At 39.3% G+C, this 19725-nt stretch overlaps 2 protein-coding genes across 10 annotated transcripts in view; one reads left to right on the top strand and one right to left on the bottom strand.

The window, feature by feature from the left end:
* Positions 1-414: 414 nt before the first annotated feature.
* CD302 (CD302 molecule) lies at positions 415-15428 on the top strand. Its single transcript, XM_039328446.1, has 7 exons — positions 415-424; positions 3364-3759; positions 9259-9369; positions 10039-10161; positions 10714-10887; positions 12165-12197; positions 13531-15428. The coding sequence occupies exons 1-7, from the start codon at positions 415-417 to the stop codon at positions 13707-13709; spliced, it is 1026 nt and encodes a 341-aa protein (XP_039184380.1). The 3' UTR covers positions 13710-15428.
* A 933-nt stretch (positions 15429-16361) lies between these two features.
* The window catches only part of MARCHF7 (membrane associated ring-CH-type finger 7), a 39738-nt gene continuing 36374 nt past the window's right edge, over positions 16362-19725 (bottom strand). For 4 of the 9 annotated variants that reach the window (XM_039328366.1, XM_039328371.1, XM_039328370.1 and 1 more), the window contains one exon: positions 16362-17260. In XM_039328366.1, the coding sequence (XP_039184300.1) occupies positions 17196-17260 (65 nt within the window). In that variant the 3' untranslated portion in view covers positions 16362-17195. Of the gene's footprint in view, positions 17300-19725 lie in introns of all 9 variants that reach the window. The other 5 variants (XM_039328368.1, XM_039328372.1, XM_039328374.1 and 2 more) reach the window with 2 other exon arrangements.

Genomic DNA, 19725 nt, shown 5'->3' with positions numbered 1-19725 from the left:
TCTAGATTTATAATCTGATTTGTAGTATTAATGCTTGCATCATTTAAATTACTGCCAATCCCAGCATCTTTTGATCTCCCATTTATGATTGAGCACTCATCTAGGCAATTTTAGCTAAGTTGCCTTTGATTTGGGCAACTTTTCTTCTGATGGCTGGATTCCCTAAACTTCTGTGAGCCTGGCAGTGTGACAAAGCTATAAGCACACAGCTTTCTGCATACCACCTTATCCTAGGTTGAATTAAGGTAGCAAGACTACAGACCATCTAGTCATCTCTTGGAAGGCGCCAATGTAGTGTGCACTACAGAGCATCAAAAAAAAGCTCTATCTGATGCTTTTACACAACAGTTCGGAAATTTGCTAATTCTATTATACAGTAAATGGTCATCCATTTAAGTATGAGTAGGAGCAGACATGAAACACGGTATGATGCTGCCACAGTAAGCATTGTACTCTATACTTTTCTTTTTCTGTCTACTTACATGTAAACAAAATATGTTCACTGCCATAACATCCAAAATCAAGGGATCACAATATGTAAGTGGCAGAATGATGTCTTCATCAAATCCCCTACAACTTCAGGAAAAACTAGTGATTTCAAGCGTGAGGAAAAAAATGGGCACACACATTCTCTACACGTTCTAGTAGAGAGAAGTTCCCTGAGATGGGCTTCAGCACAAATCCAAAAGCTGGGAAGACTAAACCTCTGGTCCTGATGACTGACTCAGATTGGATCCTGCAACATTTTTTTCTATGTAATAGTCATGTTTGTGCCTAATTAGGAGACCAATGGAGGAATCATTAGCAGATTAAAATGTTCTGTTTCCTCTCCTGCCATGTTCTCACTTGAAAATGCCAGCATGCATTATAAACAGAAAATAAGGATCTCCCCTAACATTCCCTGCAATTATATTCTAGACTGCACAGAAATGTAGACTTCCCTGGACGTGATATCCATGGCAGATGATGCTGGGGTCATCATACATTTACAAATCCTTTTGCTAATCTTAGAGAAAATTTACATTTATTGTGTACTTCTTTGTAAATGTGGTCCAGATGAGGAAGAATTTCATTTTTAATATGATTAGACCTGGATCAGTTTCAGTATGAAATATTAAAGCACTTTCCAATGCTGTTGATTTCAGCACTGCTCATGTAAAAAATGGCAATAAAAAGTAGCTAAATTATTTGTGAACGAACTATATTCAGTTATATTCAGGAAAATGTCTCCTGCCCTCTGCTGGTCAAACTGTAGATGCCTGTTTAATTGAAGAAGCAGTAAAACCTCTCCAAATCAAATAAGATCAACCTAAGAGAAAAATACTTAATAATTTATACTTTCAAATTTAAAAAAAATGTCAACAGTGAGAGATGATGATAAATGATGATGATGAGAGAGGATAGGGAGAGAGGATAGATGTGAAAGAGGAGTACTTGGTGCTCTCTGAGCTTGGTTGCTTGTCTGCAGATGTTTTATTACCCAACCAGGTAGTGCTTTTAGTGACATTAGAACTCATGATTCCTGATTTTTAGTCCAGTGCCTTAATTACTACACTAAACTAGTTCTTGAATTCTATTTAGCACGGCACTAAAAGATGTTAATTATATCCAGTCTGCTTTCTACGATTCTGTTTTTGAACAGCAGAATTGTACCACGCATCAGAAACAACTGGAGACAGGCAATCCTTTGAATAACAGACTGGTGTCATGAAGGGCTTAACGGGATGACCAACATCTTAAATTGAACCCAGAAGCTAATTAGCAACTTCTGCAGTTCTTAAAGTTGCAGTCCTATCACAGTGCATTTAGGTTCATGTCCTTTCAGGTCAGTCCAACTAATCATCTTAGTTTTAGAGCATCCTTTCAAAAAGGAGATTTAAGAACTTACAGTGAGGTCCTATATCAGAATGTCAAACACAAGGCCCGGGGGCCGAATGCGGACTGTGAAGTGGTTTCATGTGGCCCGCGAAGCCATCCTGGAAACAGTGAGGGAACGGCCCCCAATGCCTTGGCCCTGGCCCAGGCCAGCCGGGAGCCAATGTACAATTTTGTGGTGATCATCTATGCTGAAACGCATCAGTCTTAGCTCCACAAGGCCGTCTAGAAACAGCGAGGAACCAGCCCCTGCCATGTTGGCCCCGGCCCCTGGGTGCATGCTGGGGAGGTGTCACCCTTTGTGAGGAATGAAGAAATGGACCATGCCTTGGCTCTTGCTCCGGTCCCACCTCCTTCTGCCAGAGACCCTCAGATCTGTCCCACTCCTGCCCAGGCCCCCACAGGCACCCTTGATGCAAACGACGTAGAGCTGGCCAAGCCCACCCAGTAGGCCACACCCACTCCATCCACACCCACCCAGTAGGCTGCACCCACCCTGGCCGCACCCTCCCCCCCCCCGAGGGCAACCACAATGCTGATGCGGCCCTCAATGAAATTGAGTTTGACACCCCTGTCCTATATACTCCAAAGAAATTTTTTGTCCTTGAATTCAAAGTGTTCCAGACCTAATGGGCATTAGGAGTAAAGTTTGACTTCAAGGAATTATTTGAAATAGTAAAGTGATCTGACAAGAGAACACCATCAACCCAGTTTAGACTTTTAAAAACAACAATAAAAAGAATGCTTTCCCCTTAAAGCCAGATTGATCTAGTGATTAAAGCACTAAGCTAGAAAACTGGAGATTGTTCATTGAAGTCTCACCTTAACCATGAAAGCCAGCCCACACTCTCTTGGCCTAAACCACTTCACAGGATTGTTGTTATTATGGGGAAAATTCAGGGAAGGAGTATTAGGTAAAAAATAATATTTTTATTACGGTCACAGACCAGCATTACAAATATGAAGCATCAAAAAATAAATAAAAAGACAAGATAATAAATGACATTTAGTGATGGATTGTCAGTGGGCAATCAAAGTCTGCCTAATTTGCTGAGGGTATATCCAAATTTAGCAACATTTAAAAAAAAAAAAACTACATCAGACTCATCCAATAACAGCAATTGTACATGAGATTGGTTTTCCAGGGTGTTTCATCAGGTGAGGTGTTATGAGATGGACCCCTGAGTCCTTATAGAAGGTACAGTATAGTAGGGCATGAGCTATAGTTTCGATAGTCCCTTGTCCACAGGGACAGTCTCGGCTCGTATGGAATTTTTTTTATATCGGCCCTCCAAGTGCATTACCGAGGGCTACAGTCAGTGTCCTTCAAAGTTTGGGGGAGTATTGGGTATATTAGAATTAGGTATATATTAGGTATGACCACCTTGTGTTATTTATAAAAACAATGAAGGTGGGATTAAAAACAAAATCTTTTAAAAAGGTCGATTAACTGTTTTAATTCCACCCGAAGGATTTCTGTTTCTTCAGATGAAACGCCTGTGCCGTTGAAAGTGCAGAACGACGCTCAAAAATTCAAAGAGAATTTGGGAAACTCCTGGACGCCTGCCTCACTGCTGCTTCGGCCAAAGAGAAAGCGCTATAGGCGCATTTCCTCCCGAACCTCGCAAGCGCGTGACAAGAGGCAGCAGCCTGAGGGAGAGCTCTGCTTTCTCTCCTTGGCCAGCCTTCCTCGCCCTGGCCAGGGCTCAAAGGGCACTTACTCCGGCGGTGGGCGGTCCTTGCGCGCCCCAATTCTGAACTACGCGAGTGGGCCGGGCGGAGCTCTCTGCCTGGCCATGGGTGCCCCCTCGCCCGCTTCTTACTCTGCCTGTTTTCTGAGCGGCTTCCTCCTGGCGGCCGCGTTATCTTCCTTAGGAACTGACGGTAAGAGAAGGTGGGGCAGCGCCAAAGAGCTAGTTTGTGAATCCCCCGAGGCTTTTTATAGCTGCCGCCTTTTGGAAACACGCGCCCTGTCCTCTGGCAGGCGGTGCGCTGCCTTTGCCACCCAGATTAAACTGCGCGCACGAAGTAGAAACTCTGCAGGAGTGGGAGTTTCAACGCGTTTGAAGCTTCGGGCGCTCCCTTTTCCCTTAATCTTTCTCGCTCTCTCGCTCTTTCTCTCAGGCGGGGCTAGGGAAGGTGGGGGCGGTCCTCTGTACCGTGCGGGGCTCTTGTTTTTGCTTACACCTCCTATTATAGGGCAGTCTGATAAAAGTCCGCTGCTCAAAGGTTTCCCCCTCCTTTGGCGCAGGGTCAAATGTCTGTTCTCCAAATGGGTGGGCTGCTGCGAGGCCTTTTTTAATGGTTTTTAGAAAGCTGTTTAAATGCTCCAGAACTCTGTGGGGTAGAAGAGGTAAACAGACAGACAGACAGACATTGTGTCTGATTGATGTGTTCAGACTGGAGTGAAACTAAGGATTTGCAGAGGCAAAGGAATATATGCTTCCTCCTGTTTTTCATTCACCACAAGAATCTTAATTCAATAAAATGACAGGCAGATCAATTTCCTGTTTCATCCATAAGAAGATGAGGAAATTGCATTTGGTTGGGAGGCGGCTTTGTTTGAAATCCATTTGGCTGATGTAGTTATTGAGAACACAAGCAAACCTTTCAGACAGAGGGCCTAAAATAAGTATTTATATAGCTAAATCTGCAATCAATCAATCCAATCAAAGCCTCTGTTAAATTGAGCTTGACTCCTGGTGAGTTCATGAGTCCCTCCCTGCTAACAGTACAGAAGTGAATCGCCATTATTGCCTGGAAAGTTTTTTTCAACATGGACTAGCCTGCAGCCTAGTGGTCTCCCATCTAAGTACTACTTATGCTGAACTATACTAGGTTTTCTTCTAGGTCAGCTAAGGTTGGTTAGGTCGTGTGACTAGAATAAACTCTAATTGATTAACCAGTTTCAAAATTAGAGGATGACATGGATTATGTGGAAGTGGGTGATTTAGGAAAATTGGTCAACATTTGAAAGAAAGAAAGAAAAAGGGAGAGATTTATTAGGGATTTTGTTTTTTAAAAAAACTATTCAGTTTCCACTGGAGCCAAGTTACATCCAAGATGACTTCAGCAGCAATAAGAGGAGGAGACGTTGATTTTATCCAGAAACAGTGTACTGTACAGAAATATGTATGCTAGGCTTGAGAAAGAGACAATATGGAGAAAGATTAACTTGTCAGAGTCTGCTACCGAGGAATGACAAATAAACACTTTTTCAGATCAGGTATATTTGTCCAATCAGTGCTAGAAATTATAATTTTCAGGCCTAGGACGGTCATTTCTGTTCATTATGAGTCCACCTCATTCTTTTTTTTTTTTTAACTGCCCTTACTACTCTTTATTACTATTATTGCTCTCTCACAAGACTTGGGTGGTGTATAACACAAAAAGATCACAATAAAAATTTATCAATCCACGTCCTGAAAGGGAGGGGATTGTGTTGAATAAAATGGTCCCTGATGTACTCTGGAACTGCACCACCACATTGTATAGGTATTGAACAGGACTTTGGATTTGATCCAGAAGCCCATTGGCAGACAATGCAACAATGGCAAAATATATGTTTCTCTAGAAGAGGTCTCTTCTGCTAACCTCTTGGCTATGGAATTTCCAGCAAAACTTCTTGATCTTCAATGGCAGCTCCATGTAGACCATCTTACAATAATCACTTGCATAGTGATAAGGATAATAAAGTCATAAAGTTATCACTACCAAGCCTTTTCTAAGACATTTTCTAAGCAAGAGATCTGTGTTTAAAGAGAACTTTGGCTTCTGCTGACTCCCTCTGTTTTGCAACAGATTCATATGTCCCAGTACCCAGATTGGGCTTCTCCTGTGTGAAACTGATTGCTAAACTGGGGTGTATTCTCTTGAAATGCTATCAAACAAAAACATATTTATTGAGTTACTTACCCATCCTTGAAGGCATGGTGCTAAACTCCAAGGACACCAAGTTATAAAATATGACTGCATGTTTTCTGAAGAGTTTGGTGAATCATTTTATTTTGATGACATAGAATGAATCATAAACACACATATACCTTCAGCTACCTGAAGATCCAGGGTTGTAAGATTAATCTGATATTTAGCTGGGCAGAGTATTGCTCTTTCTATTACCGTATACGCCGGCATATAAGACGACTTCCGGAAGCGCTAAACTCAGCGCCAAAGACGGGGGTCGTCTTATACGCCGAGTCGTCTTATACGACAGAAATACTGGTAGTTTCCAGCGTATAAGACGACGTTCTAGGAATGCGGCTCGGCGACAAAGACGGGGGTCGTCTTATATGCCAGGTCGCCTAATACGCCGGCATATATGGTATATATGTTTATTTTCCTTAACCTGGTCATAAGATTTCTCAGCCAGTTTCTTCTTTCCTCAGATAGAATCATCTTTGTTTCTGATATCCTCAAAGGAGTGGGGAGGGAGAGAATATTTACAAATTGCTCTTTAGGCCTCAAAGATTAGGGCTTACTATTTTTTAATTTTTAGGCTGATGTCCCTTTAATTCTGCTAAAATTAGCCTTCTAATTTTTGATGTACCCTTCTTGCCTGGTATTTTTTGTTACAGTCCCCATAATCCCGACTCTGTTGTTAGTAGCTGAAGATTGTGAGCCTTATAGTCTAAACCAGGGGTGTCAAACTGCCGGCCCGTGACGTTGCGAGTTTGACACCCCTGGTCTAAAACATGTTGAGAAAATCTAGGTGGGAAAACTCTTAGACATGCATGGTTCTTGATGGAAAAGGAGATTAAATTAACACTGAGAAGGTAATATTATAAAAATTGAAATGTATATACATTTTAAGCAATTAAAAGAAAGGAAGATACATCAGACAGGGATAAAATGATAGCCATGATCTTAACATAGGAGATGACTTTGGCTACATGGCATTCTCATCCTCCTCCTCCTCCAAAAAAAAAAAAAAAAGCATGCCCGTTCTGCCTTCTGCAAAATCATCTTGCCTGAATCCTTCTTCCCTCGTCACTCTCGGAGCAAGGTCAACTGGAAGTTTTGGATGGACAAGGCAGGAGTTTTCTGATGAGCAATGGTTCCCAAATGGCCCTTTTAGTATGGACAGGCAGCAATCAGTTAATCCTGGGTTTCCTTTTACTGTACTACCTATTTTCTATCACTAAAATTTTGCCTCTTGAACAGCAATTCCAGAATTTATTTTTTATAACTAACTGGTCCTGTTGCCTTCTTAAGCAACAGAAAAATTTTATGCTTATTATTGGGACACTAACTCTATACTCACATACCAGGGGGTCAAATATTTTTATCAAGTTACACAACTGCACAAACATTTGTAATTAGACATGCTGTTTTATTCTTCCATTATTTTTCCCTTCCCTAACAACTAATTGCTGTATTAAACCATTTCTCCTTTTACTGTAGTCTTTTATTGTAAAGGCTGGTCCAAGAACATAATAAAGCTATTTGATTTTGATTTTGATCAGTCCACCATTTACATAACATCTAAGTCTTCTGATCCTGATCTCTTATGCCTAAGCAGGACATGCAGCAAAATTTCAGCCCAATTTGTTATATCCTGGATTGTCAAGGTTTCTATTCCTATGGAACATACCTAAAAGGCAGTTATATGTGCAATGATGCAAATTTCACACACAAGATTACTGGGAGAATGGTTCTGTTGGGTGCATTCTACATAAGAATGTATGTTACACATGCAATTTAATGATATGTGAAGAACCTTACAGATTTTAACTGGCTTCCAACATCACATTAAACCCAGATTAGACATAGTGATATTATCAAGTGCTTCTGGAAATACAAAACGAGTTGAGCTTGGTTCTCAGGGACTACATATAATTTCTGGCAATAATAAGGCAATTGTATGCCTTCTTTTGGAGGGCTTTCATAACTTTCCCAGTAACCTAGGATCTGGTTTCTTAATGATTTCCCATCCAAGTACGAATCAGATTTGACCCTGCTTTATTCTTCAAGATTTGCTAAGTGATTCTGAAGATAGATCACAAGTCAGCAACCTGTGGCTCCGGAGCCGCATGCAGCTCTTTGAACCTTCCCCTGCGGCTCCCAGCCTTCTCTGTCATTTGCAGAGACAGAGACAGAGCTTCTCTCTCTCTCTCTCTCTCTCTGTTGTGTGTGTGTGTGTGTGTGTGTGTGTGTGTAAGAGAGAGAGAGAAAAAAAGAGTAGTCTCACCCTGTTCCGACTGACAAGCTTATTGGGCGGGGCTCCTCCCTTTGCTGCGTCTCTGCAGGAAGCAGGAAGGGCAGGAGAGAGCTAGCTAGCCCAGATATGCTGACTCAGGAATTCTGGGAGTTGAAGTCCATGAGCATGAGTCATAAAAGAGCCGAAGTTGCCTACCCCTGAGCTAGCCCAATAAGAATGTGTGTCAGCTTGTTGGAGAACAGCTTGAAGCCAGCTTGCCAGGTGAGCAGAAGATTGGAGAGAGGAAGAGAGGGGGGAGAGAAAGAGAGGGAGAGAGGAAGAGAAAGAGGGGGAAAGCAATAGAAAGAGGAAAGAGAAAGAGAGGGAGAAGAAAGAGAAAATGAAAGAGAGAAAGAAAAAGAGGGAGGGAGGGAGACAGAGGAGGGAGAGACAGAGAGACTCTTTTGACATCTAAAATGAAGATAACACTGCATATATCCTTTTTTACCTTTATGAGATTATATACCTATAATAAAGGTAAAAAAGGATATATACAGTGTTATCTTCATTTTAGATATCAAAAGAGTTTTGCGGCTCCCAGTGTTTTGTTTTCGGTGGGAAATGGGTCCAAGTGGCTCTTTGAGTGTTTTGGGTTGCCTACCCCTGAGACAGATGCATCTAAATGCTAGATATAATAAACAAGATAAAATAGCAAGATTAATATGATTACAAAATAGTACAGTTGATTTGAAAATCAGAATCAAAATGAATGTGAAAAGTATGATGCAATTAAACATGAGACAAAATAGCAAACAAGCACACATACATCAAAATAGCTGTAAAGAATGTTAAAAACTATGTGTATTTTATTCAAAGGGAAGAATCTCAAGAATAAACAGTTATAATTATATTGTTCTTTAAAGCTAAAAAGTAAAAGTTGCTTTGGGTTAGGGTTAGATTCATCTTTTTTGCAATCAAACCCTTCCCTTTTTTTTAGCAGCTACTTGTTTCACTAAAGAAATAAGTGCCTGAAGGTTACACTTAACCCCTCTTCATAAAAACATGGACAGCAGCCTAATTTTTAATATTGCAGTTAATCTCATTTATTTCAAATCTGATTAGGTTGTGCCCAACTTGTTTTGAATGCTATATAAACATTTGGAGAAACTCATTTCACTTCATTTGTATGTTGTGAAGCTGGGACTGACAACAGAAACAGATGGCCTCATGTTCTCTTCCTTGTGTAGCGTGTCCTTCCATTGCTTGGATTCCATTCCAAAAGAGCTGCTATGCCCTACTTCAGGGATCCTCAGAGGTTTACAGTATGGATGATGCCAGGGAGCTCTGCCAAGACAATGGTAAGACAGCTCTGCTCTGTCCAATCTCATCCCAACCTTGTGTGATGCACTGAGACTAATCAGCTGAGCCTACATGAGCAGGAATCAGGGATCCTTTCAACATCTGAATGTCTGTTTGCCATCTTGAAGAATGTTAGTACTCACAGGGGTTAACTGAGCATGTACATTACTTGCTCAGGACAGAGACCTGCGGAGTGTACAGGTGGGAAAGCTCTTGGGTTTCTATGGTTGATCTCATTCAATTTCAATCTATTGCTGGGGAATGCAGACTTTCCCAAGTGCATTGATCTAGCATTCTCTTATACTGTCAAACATTTCTAATGTTGGAGACGGAGAGAGCTCCTATTTTATGGATTCCTACTCCAGAATTTTCCAGACTGTTTATTTTAGGAAAATCTTTTGGCATTGTCTGTCATGCAGCACAAGTGTGTACGTACATGCACATGCATCCTGAAGTACTGCAGAGAGCGTTTATGTTTTCGGAAGCCAAAACCAGGTCAGTAACTGTATAATAAAAGACCTGAACTTGCCTGCTAAGTTTATGTGCACCTTTTCATATGGCCAGGATGATCAAGGCTTACAATATACCTAATGAACTGCAGCATTTAAATCCCATTCACAGGAATGGACACTCAGCCTTAATTCTTTGTCTTTATTTCTCAAATGTAGCCTCTGGAGCGGATATTATTACTATAAATAGCAAAGATGAAAATACCTTCATTCAAAGTAATTTTCACTCAAATTGGCATGGTCCAGAATACATAGCTCTTGGCATGTTTTTTGACACAGATGGTAAGTGAACAAATCCTGCTAGAAATATGCTCCACCTTCTCTCAATTTTTGAACTATATTTTGATTAAGAATGATCCTTCCTTTCTTAAGGTAAAAAGTTTTGTAGATGTAACTTCTACAAGAACTCTTTGATCCGGGTTTGGAAAATGGGCCCTATGGAATCGTGAATGCAAAGCCTAGAGGAACAACACTAGGGGTACAGAATAGATACAGGGGGTGAGGGATTGCCTCTTCAATTGGACAAACACAAGAAAAATGAAATCGGATGACAGACTTGTACCTGGAGGGGAATCTTAAGTTTTATCTGCTATTGATCAAGGATACAAATGTTTGATGCAATCCATCTGTTATAATCTTAAGCATTTCTAGCACTAGGAAAACATTTCTTACCTCCCTAAAGCTTTCTGCTGTTTCTCTTTAAGCAACAACCTACACTAAATTGAATAAATAAAACTAAAATTAAAACCACTTATTAACAAATACAATGTAAATGTTTACTTGGCTCATGTTTATGAAGCAAGCAAAAATAACTTTAACTCTACTGTGCTGCAGATGATACTTTCAAATGGTATGATGATTCCAAAGTAAATTTTACAAACTGGATAGAAGAAGAAAGTAACAATGAACTTCTAAACACTTGTGCTACTATGCATACAGCTTCAGGTGGATGGAAAAAAGTCTCCTGTGAACACATTCCACTGACTAAAATCCTGTGTGAAACTACTGGTATGTAAGAGCCATGCTACAACATTGCCTTAAAAAGTGCTGCAGTATTGAAGTTTTTCTATTATAGGCCAGGAATTTCATAGGCTGTGAAAGAGCTTTGAAGTAGATACACTTGGGCTGTTGTTTAGGTCCTCTGGAGCCCTTTATCAATCACCAATTATCATGGTCATTAAACTTAATTCCAGTGTCATCTTATTCTTGTACTGGTCATATATGCAGTATAATAATTATGATAATATTAATTAGAAGATGCAAATGAATCCTTCAAGAGAAACTGGAAACAGTACTGTATCTTGCTATTTGGCTTTTCACATAGCAGAATGCACAAGGTAGATGCAAGAAAAATTGCCTATATACTTCCCTATCAAGGAGCTTTGTCTGGTAGGGTTATTGCTAAATATCTTCCGCATTATCAGATTTAGGAAACACATTCTTTTGGTTATTCCAACAGCAAGCATATTAGGATGAGCATTGTTTTTAAGAAAGCAATTGCCAAATATTAATTCAACAAGACATTGGTTTGGATGTCTCCTGATTCCAGCACTGAAACCAAATAGACTTCAACGTGACAGACTTCACATTCTAGGTTTTCTAAAATTCTAACTGGGTCAATAATTGCTCCATAATGAAAATGAACTACCATTCCTATCTGTATTAAAATTCTTATCGGGACACCAGGTCGTATTTTTCTTATTAGCGCAATGCTGTATTTTCCTTTCTGTGGTCTGAATCATGCTCTCGGAAACTGAGTGGGGAAGAGTTCTTGCTTGGGAGATTTTAAGAGGATACTCTTCATTATTATAGTGTTCAATCTATTATTAATATATAATTCATTACAATTAAAGCAAGAGGCTATCTGTCCTTTTAGAAATTATGCAACAAACCGTATTTCATTCATTTCCTATTCACAAACACATTCCAGTCATATGGTATAAAGTATTTGGTTTACTATTCTAGAACATAAATAAACACTGGAATCAAACTGCAGTCAGTAGACCCATGGCAGATGAACAATACTGTACCTGCATTTGAATACCCATCTAATTTACACCCACAATTTCTATTCCCAAGGAAGATCCATGCACAGAAAATACTTCCTCAAATGGATTTCTTCCCCACTTTTGAATAGGAGCAGATTTTTCAGTTTTATATTGGTCACTAAGTGGCTTATTGCCAACTATTGAATAGTAATTATTCTCACTACTTCTCTGAGTTAGTAAAATGTAGATTTTTAAAAAAATATCAAAACATGTTTTCATTTTTTCCTCTGCATATAGCTAAAGTTCTTTATGAAAAAACACACTTATTTGGTGAGTAATCCACTTTGTTTTCTTTATATTGTCTAGTAATGAAACAGTGATAAGGCTATCCTTTTATTTCAGAGCAGTTTTCTTTTTCAAGGAATAACATTCAGTTACCATGGATTGCTTCCATGTGTGGCTATAACAACAGCAGGTCCAACAATGTAGTTTAGCCATGACTCATTTAACCCATCCTACTGATTTTAATAGATCTTTTCTAAGTAAGGAATTATCATTGTGTATTCTATTTGGATATGCAAGAAGCTGTATTAAAGATATCCATTCACTGTTAAATGTCATCAATTCCCCACATTTCTGTTATCATTTGCCTGGTACATAATGGAGAAATGTATTTACATCATGGGGATAGGTCCACTGCAAGAAGGACACAGAAAATCAGAGTTCTGTAAAGGCAGTAACTCTGTTAAGTCAACCATTTTTCAAGCTTATTAAAATTCTTACTAGACTAAATGTTAGGAAGAAAAGGGTAAAATTATATTTGGTGCATTCTACAAAGACATGAAAGTGAGCATCAGGAAGATAGTTTTGGGTACATCTGGAACAGCAAGATGAAACATGCTTCAGCAGTATATGTGGCTTGCCAGCATATCTAGGATAAAGTAAGGTAGTTCTCAACTTGCAACAACTGAGTGAAAAGTTTTCATTGATAAACAGCGCAGTTAAGTGAGTTTTGCCCCATTTTATGGTCTTTTTTGCCACAGTTGTAAAGTGAATCACTGCACTTGTTGAGTGAATCATGCAGTCATTAAGCAAATCTGGCTTTCCCCATTGACATTTCTGGTCAGAAGCTGGTTAGGAAGAATACAAATGGTGCTCACATGACCCTGGGATAGTGCAACTATGATAAATACATGCCAGTTGCCAAGCTCCCAAACTCTGATCAGGTGACCATGGGGATGCTGCTATGATTGTAAATGTGAAAACTGGTCATAAGTCACTTTTTTCAGTGCCATTGTTAACTTCAAATGAATGGTTGTAATCTTAGCCCTCTCGGCTAAGACATAGAAAAGGAAACTTTTTTAAGTCAAGGATTACCTGTATAGAAATTAATAAGTGTCATGGTAGCACCAAAGTATTAAGGAAACATTTCTAGATCTGTTTATGATCTCAGATAATTTCCCACCTAGAGAACTAGGGTTGTGGTCCATTGAGCTGTATCGTAAAAGTCTACAGAGATTCTCAGTCATCACAGTCATAAATAAAAAGAACTTAAAAGATTTGCTGGATAAATAAAAAGCTGCATGTAAGCCACTTCAGGGAAATGGTGCAGTAATTTCAGTTGCAAAAAAACAATATACCTGATTATGTACTTTTGTTTCAGGAACTGTTTGGACAGGCATCATAGTCATAGTATCAACAATAATTGTGGCAATCTCGGCAGCATTTCTCTGGTTTCTTTATCAAAGAAGGATATCTTCTAGACCAAGATGTGATAATTCCATCACTCAAATTCCATGTGATAACAGAACATTTTTCATAGAAGATGAATATTCTGTTTAAACTGTTTTCATTTAGATATTGTTACAGGGGCAATGGCACAAAAACAGTCTTTAAAACCACTATCCTATATTCTAATGGAATATAATCCACATGCTTGTTAAATTGTTTTTATGCATATGAAGTGATTTTCTATCTAAATGTGCATGTTTCAACGTGCTTGATAGTTTAGAAATCATTTTAATCCCAAAAGGCAAATATGCCCAAAGATCCTTTGGAAGGAAGCAGCTCCTTCTTTCAACAACACTGTGATAATTTATTTTGATGAGACATTTGCCAACAAGTCTCACAGCACTCATTTGCTTATGAAGTTCAGAATTCCAATTGTGGACTAAAAGTCTCTACAAAAACTCCTTTATCATTCCCAAAATTTTAAAATGTAAGATTGTAAAATATTATCTTTAAAAAAGGTGGAGCTACTGCCATCATGAACAATGGACATGACATTTTATTAAAAACTGACGAAATCTGCTTATTCTGCTAGTGAATGTCAGCTTTTTATATATATTAATAAAATATGAAAGAACAGCAAGGACCTTCAACACAATCTCAATCTTTTTATATATGTCTATTTTAATATTCTGTTCCATGAAATAAAAATTTGAATATCAATATTTGCATTTTTTTTAGCGCAAATAAAAGAGTAACTAAGGTTGTCCTTTCTAGAATTGCATACATAAAGCAATTCAGTGTTTACAATTAGGCTATTAATTATTGATAGGTAGATGGTGTTTGAGAATTACTGCTTATTATCACTAAATAAGTTATTGCTTAAACATTATTCAAAGCTTGCCACATGTTATATTGCAGATGGAAATCGAACTAGCATTGCTCACAATTAGGCTAACGTCTAAATACATAATTATCATTTGGATGGTTAAACATGGACACCACATCTTTACTATGCTGACCTTATAATTTAGATAATTACATGCTCTCAGTGCCAGAGAAAAACCTATATTTGTTAAACAGGTCTAATGACCCCCCCCCCATCTCTGCAACCACTTTATTTTACAATCAAGTTTCCAGTTCTAATTGTGGTCACTAAACAAGGACCACCTGTACCATCCTCTATTTACAGTTGGGCAAAGTTGCCCACCAGTGGATATCCAGATATATTCTTCTATCAATTAAGACTCACAAATTATTGAGGTAGTCCTTAGCTTACATCATAACTGGGACCAGAATTTCTGTTGCTAAGCAAGGCAATTGTTAAATGAGTCACGCCCGATTTTACCACCTTTTTTTACTAATTTGTTAAGTGAATCACTTCAGGTGTTAAGCTAACCAGGCTTCTCCCACTGACTTTGCTTGTCAGAAGCTGGCTGGGAAGGCCACCTATGGCGATTCCATGACCAAATGTCATAAGTATCTATTAGTTGCTAAATGCTCAGATTTGATTATAACTGTGAAGATGATGCAATGGTTGTAAATGCAAGGACCGGTTCTCGCTTTTTTTTAGTGCCGTTACAACTTCAAATGGTCACTAGATGAATGGCTATAAGTCAAGGACTACCTATGTTACAAAGAAATACTCAACTCTACACAGGAGTAATATGGAACAACTGGGATCTTTTAGATGCAAAGGATTCTGTGTGGACTGAAACTATAGTGGGAATTCTTAATTCTAACCGGGATCTTTTAGATGCAAAGGTTTCTGTGTGGACTGAAACTATAGTGGGAATTCTTAATTCTAAGTGGGATTATTGTGGAAGGAATAAGGCAGCAGAATGTACTTTGGATGATAGCTTTATGACTTTAGTTGGATCCGGAGCCTGGATTGCTTGGGAAACTGCCCCTTCTCCCACTCCCTCAATGAATCTCAATCAACTCATTTTGAAGTGGTCAAAGGATAAGTTAAGCAATATAAATGTATTTTATATAAATGTATCTGCCAAGGCAGTATTCTGAAGTTTAAAATGGATGCTGTTGATTTGAAGTAAATGGACTATCTTCTACAGGTAATTCTTGACTTACAACTACAATTGAGCTCAAAATTTATGTTGCTAAGTGAAACATTTGTTAAGTGAGTTTGCCCTATTTTATGACCTTTCTTGCCAGAGTTATTAAGTGAATCACTATAATTGTTAAATTAGTCAAACTGTTAAGTAAATTTGGCTTCCCCATTGACTTTGTCAGAGGGTTGCAAAAGATGATCACATGACCCTAGGACACTGCAACCGTCATAAATATGTGTCAATTGCCAAGCATCTGAATTTTGATCACATGATTATGGGATGCTACAATGGTTGTAAGTGAAAACTTAAAAAAAAAAAATCTTTTTTTAGTGCCCTTGTAACTTTCAACAGTCATTAAAATGAGCTGCTGTAAATCAAGGACTACCTGTATTCATATAATGGGGAAAGGATGCTCTCTGTAAAGAGATCATTCTCAGAGACTGCATTCCTGGAAAAAATGGCAAGTCATTTCTGAATGATTGCCAGGAAACTTGTATGGATGTAGACCTGAAATTACGAGACTAGAACTCACCTAGAAGGAGACATTAGCCTTCTGAGCCTTATGAGCAACACAGAAAACCTATCACCATTATTGCTTTGCCCCAACACATCCCATCAGCACTGACATTCTTAAAGCAGACAAAATTCCTATGTAGGTATGACAGGCTCTAAATATTATTTTAAAGAGGTAGGCAAATCATAGGATTGCAATTTTTATTTAACAAACAAGTGACAACACTAGAAAACACATTGATAACCAGTGCCTCAGAAGTGAATGTGGGTTCTAAAAAAAATGTTCGTTCAGATAAATAGCTTGGTTAAGATTCTAAACCATAAGTTTTATTCCTTCCAGGAATGCTGAAATGCTTGTTTACTGCTGTAATTCCTTATTGGAAATTGTACATAATATTATCAAGTATAATCCGTGGTTTTGAAATCAATACTTATAAAAGCCTTAATTAATACTTATTAGTAGCCCCTTGCAAGTTTATTGCTTTGAGTTAAACACTCCTCCAGAAAAACTTAGAGAAACTTAACACTAATCACAGAACCCATTCACTCCCTCATTCAATCTAGGTGTTAACACTGGAATCAAAATAATGAGACTTCCCAATAGATATATTTTTTTAAGTGTAAGTTAACAAAGAATTATGCCCTCCCCATGACTTCAAGTTGCAAACTCACTTAAGTTCCACTTAGTGCCTGCCAGCAGAAGAGCAAAACATGAGAAACATTTCCCAGAATTTATAACTGATTTCTGTAAGAAGCTTATACAAAAAGAACTCTTCCTTACAGATAAAAATCACATATTTTAGAAGAAGGCATACATGTCATACTCTGAAAGAAGAAAGATACTCTTGCAGACTGCATGAGCAATATCCAGTATCTATGGATACCAGTGTGTGCAACAGCAGATTTTCTGTTTGACTCAGCAGTTCTTCAGAAATCTAATAGAATTCAGCATGGTTTACTAAATAAATGTGCACTGGTGATACTTGTGTCAGCTGAGCATTTAGCCCTTCCACTCCATCTATGCAGCATCAAGGGTCCTATCGAGATCACCATCTTCAGAATCATCATCATCATCTGAAGCTGCTGGAAGTACAGGATATAATCAGAAACTGTTCTAGAAGTCTAAAATCAAGGACATTATTTTTAATTTGACACAGCATCTCATTTTAAAACACATTTATGTAGCTTTGAACTCGGTGCTTCATAATGGAGTGCTTCCCTAAACTAATAACTATATCCAACTTTACTTTAATATCTCTGTAACTAAAAATCAAAATGCACCTATGTATATTTATGCCATAGTATACTGCTTTTAGTAAGCACATGAATTGTAAAAGGAAATCAAAACTTGTTTCCTTAAAAAACAACTAGAGGAAGGAAAAGGATAAAATACAAATATATTATCTGTTTATATTTTAGAAAATTAAGTAAAATGTGTAAAGCAATTATCTTTAAGTACCATTTTACTAATTCTCAATGTGAGCCCACTAACAAAATTCTTGCACACCTTCTAATAACTATAACTCTATAAAAATGTTAGACACTTACTTGCCAACTGTCAGAATAATGTTCTGCCCATCATTTCAATTTAACATGTGTTAGAAACCTATAGGAATGTGTTTTTTTTTTCTTTCTTTTTTTTTACAGCTGCACAGGTTAAGAATAATAAAGGGCCAGATTTTTATCAATGCAATAAAGTGTTTCACATCATGTATAATTTTGCTTTGGATTTAATATGCAAGTACAGTGATAAGAATGGCAATAAATAACTAACTTTGGGAGGCATCTTCAATACCAAAAAGGCTAAAGAAGGGTTACTTTTCCCAGAAAAAGTATGATTAAATTACATGGTTAAGATTATTATGGAATAAATGTGTTAAGCCCTTTTAAAACAAAAATCCAGATGTACCTAGTACAAATGAATGGCCAGGTAACCCCAAAACGTCCTTAAAAGGAAGCCTAAATTTGTAAATGGAGTAAATAATACCAAAGAGATAAATGAGGTTTGTATTAAATACCTATATACAGTATGTAAGAACAGGGAACAAGGAAATGATATTTCACCAAGGAAAACTTTTATGGACACAATATACTGTTCATTCACAGAAAATGATTTTAGTTCCTTTAATCATCACCCTAACAAGAACTGCCTATGCAATGGATAGTAGAATCATGCATGTGGGGCCTTTAGGTATAGAGTTTTTTCTCCAACTGCCTGTGTCCAGTGTTAGAACTGATAGCTTTCAGGGAGACTGTGTGGTCAAGGAAGGTACTTGTAATCAAAAACATAAGAGGTGCTGCCCTGCATCATGGCCAACCAGCCATGGAGCCCCATCGGCGTGGGTGGAGACAGCCCAAGGGCGGTCGGAAGGGAGCCCTCACCTGGCCCGGGCCCTGTCTGCTCGGCATCTCTGATGGGGGCGGCGGCTGCTGTTGCTCTGAGCCTCTTGCCCCGCCGGCCACGCAGAGAAGCAGGAGGCGGTGGCAATCCCTGCATTGGCTGGCCTAGTTGGCAGCAGCTCTGGAAGTGAAGCTGTGCCACCCGTCTTTGCGTTGGTGGGGGCGGTGACTGGTGCGGTCCCAGCAACTGCTGTGCTGCGGAAGGGAGACGGCATGCTGCCGGCCGGGCCTGGCAATGCAGGGATCACTGCTGCCACCTCCTGCTTCCCTGTATGGCCGGCTGGTTGAGGGACTCAGAGCAGCAGTTGCCACCCCCATCAGAGCTGCCGAGCGGACGAGGCCCAGGCCGGGCGAGGGCCCACTTCCAGCTGTCTCAGGGACATCTCCACCCATGCCGAAGGGGCTGTGCTGAGGAAGGGAGATGGTGGTGGCTGATTCCCTCCCTGATGGCAGCTCCCCCTTCAGCCCCCTACACGGTGCCCCTTCTATGCAATCCTACCCGACTGCAATGTGGATGAGAGGCTCGGCCAGTCAGGGTGTGGCTTTCCCTGGTGGAGGCATCCCAGCTCTCCCGCCCCCCCCCCCAGCCAGACCCTCTCACCTTCCCCCAGCCTGGATCTGCTGACCCGACTCTCCTGCACCCACCCCATTCTAAGACTCCTGCAGCCCCCCCACTGTACCCTCCTGTCCTCCGCAGCTGGGATGTCCAGCAATTCCGTAACCGGGAGCTCCTACCCCACCCCGCTGGGATCTCCTGCCCCCATCCTAGCTGACCCCCTGAGCAGCTCACTCCGACCAAGGTGGAAGGAAGGTGAGGCAGAGAACCGGTTGTTTAATTATTTGAAACTCACCATTGTCCTTAAGTATATAAAAACTAATCAAGTCTAACCAGATTCTAGTAATTTCAGTGGATAGACTTTATTTCTTTCAATGATAAATGTTAAGCATATGCATATTTTGGTAAGTTTTATTTAGTTTTGCCCTTCAAACTTTCACAGAGAACAAAGTGCAGGGGACTTTGAAAAAAGTAGTTTGATTGAGTTTCCTTAGGAACCATATTTGAGTTCTTCAGGTGCCTTTACAATTTTATTCTAACTCTATCTGAAAACTGAAGATCAACTCAGATATTTTAGTACTTAATATTACAT

The sequence above is a fragment of the Crotalus tigris genome, unplaced genomic scaffold, assembly GCF_016545835.1.
Source record: "Crotalus tigris isolate CLP2741 ecotype Arizona unplaced genomic scaffold, ASM1654583v1 scf7180000024376.1991246, whole genome shotgun sequence".
Taxonomy (NCBI): domain Eukaryota; kingdom Metazoa; phylum Chordata; class Lepidosauria; order Squamata; family Viperidae; genus Crotalus; species Crotalus tigris.
Note: the sequence above shows the minus strand (reverse complement) of the source record. Positions and strands in the feature narration are given on the sequence as shown.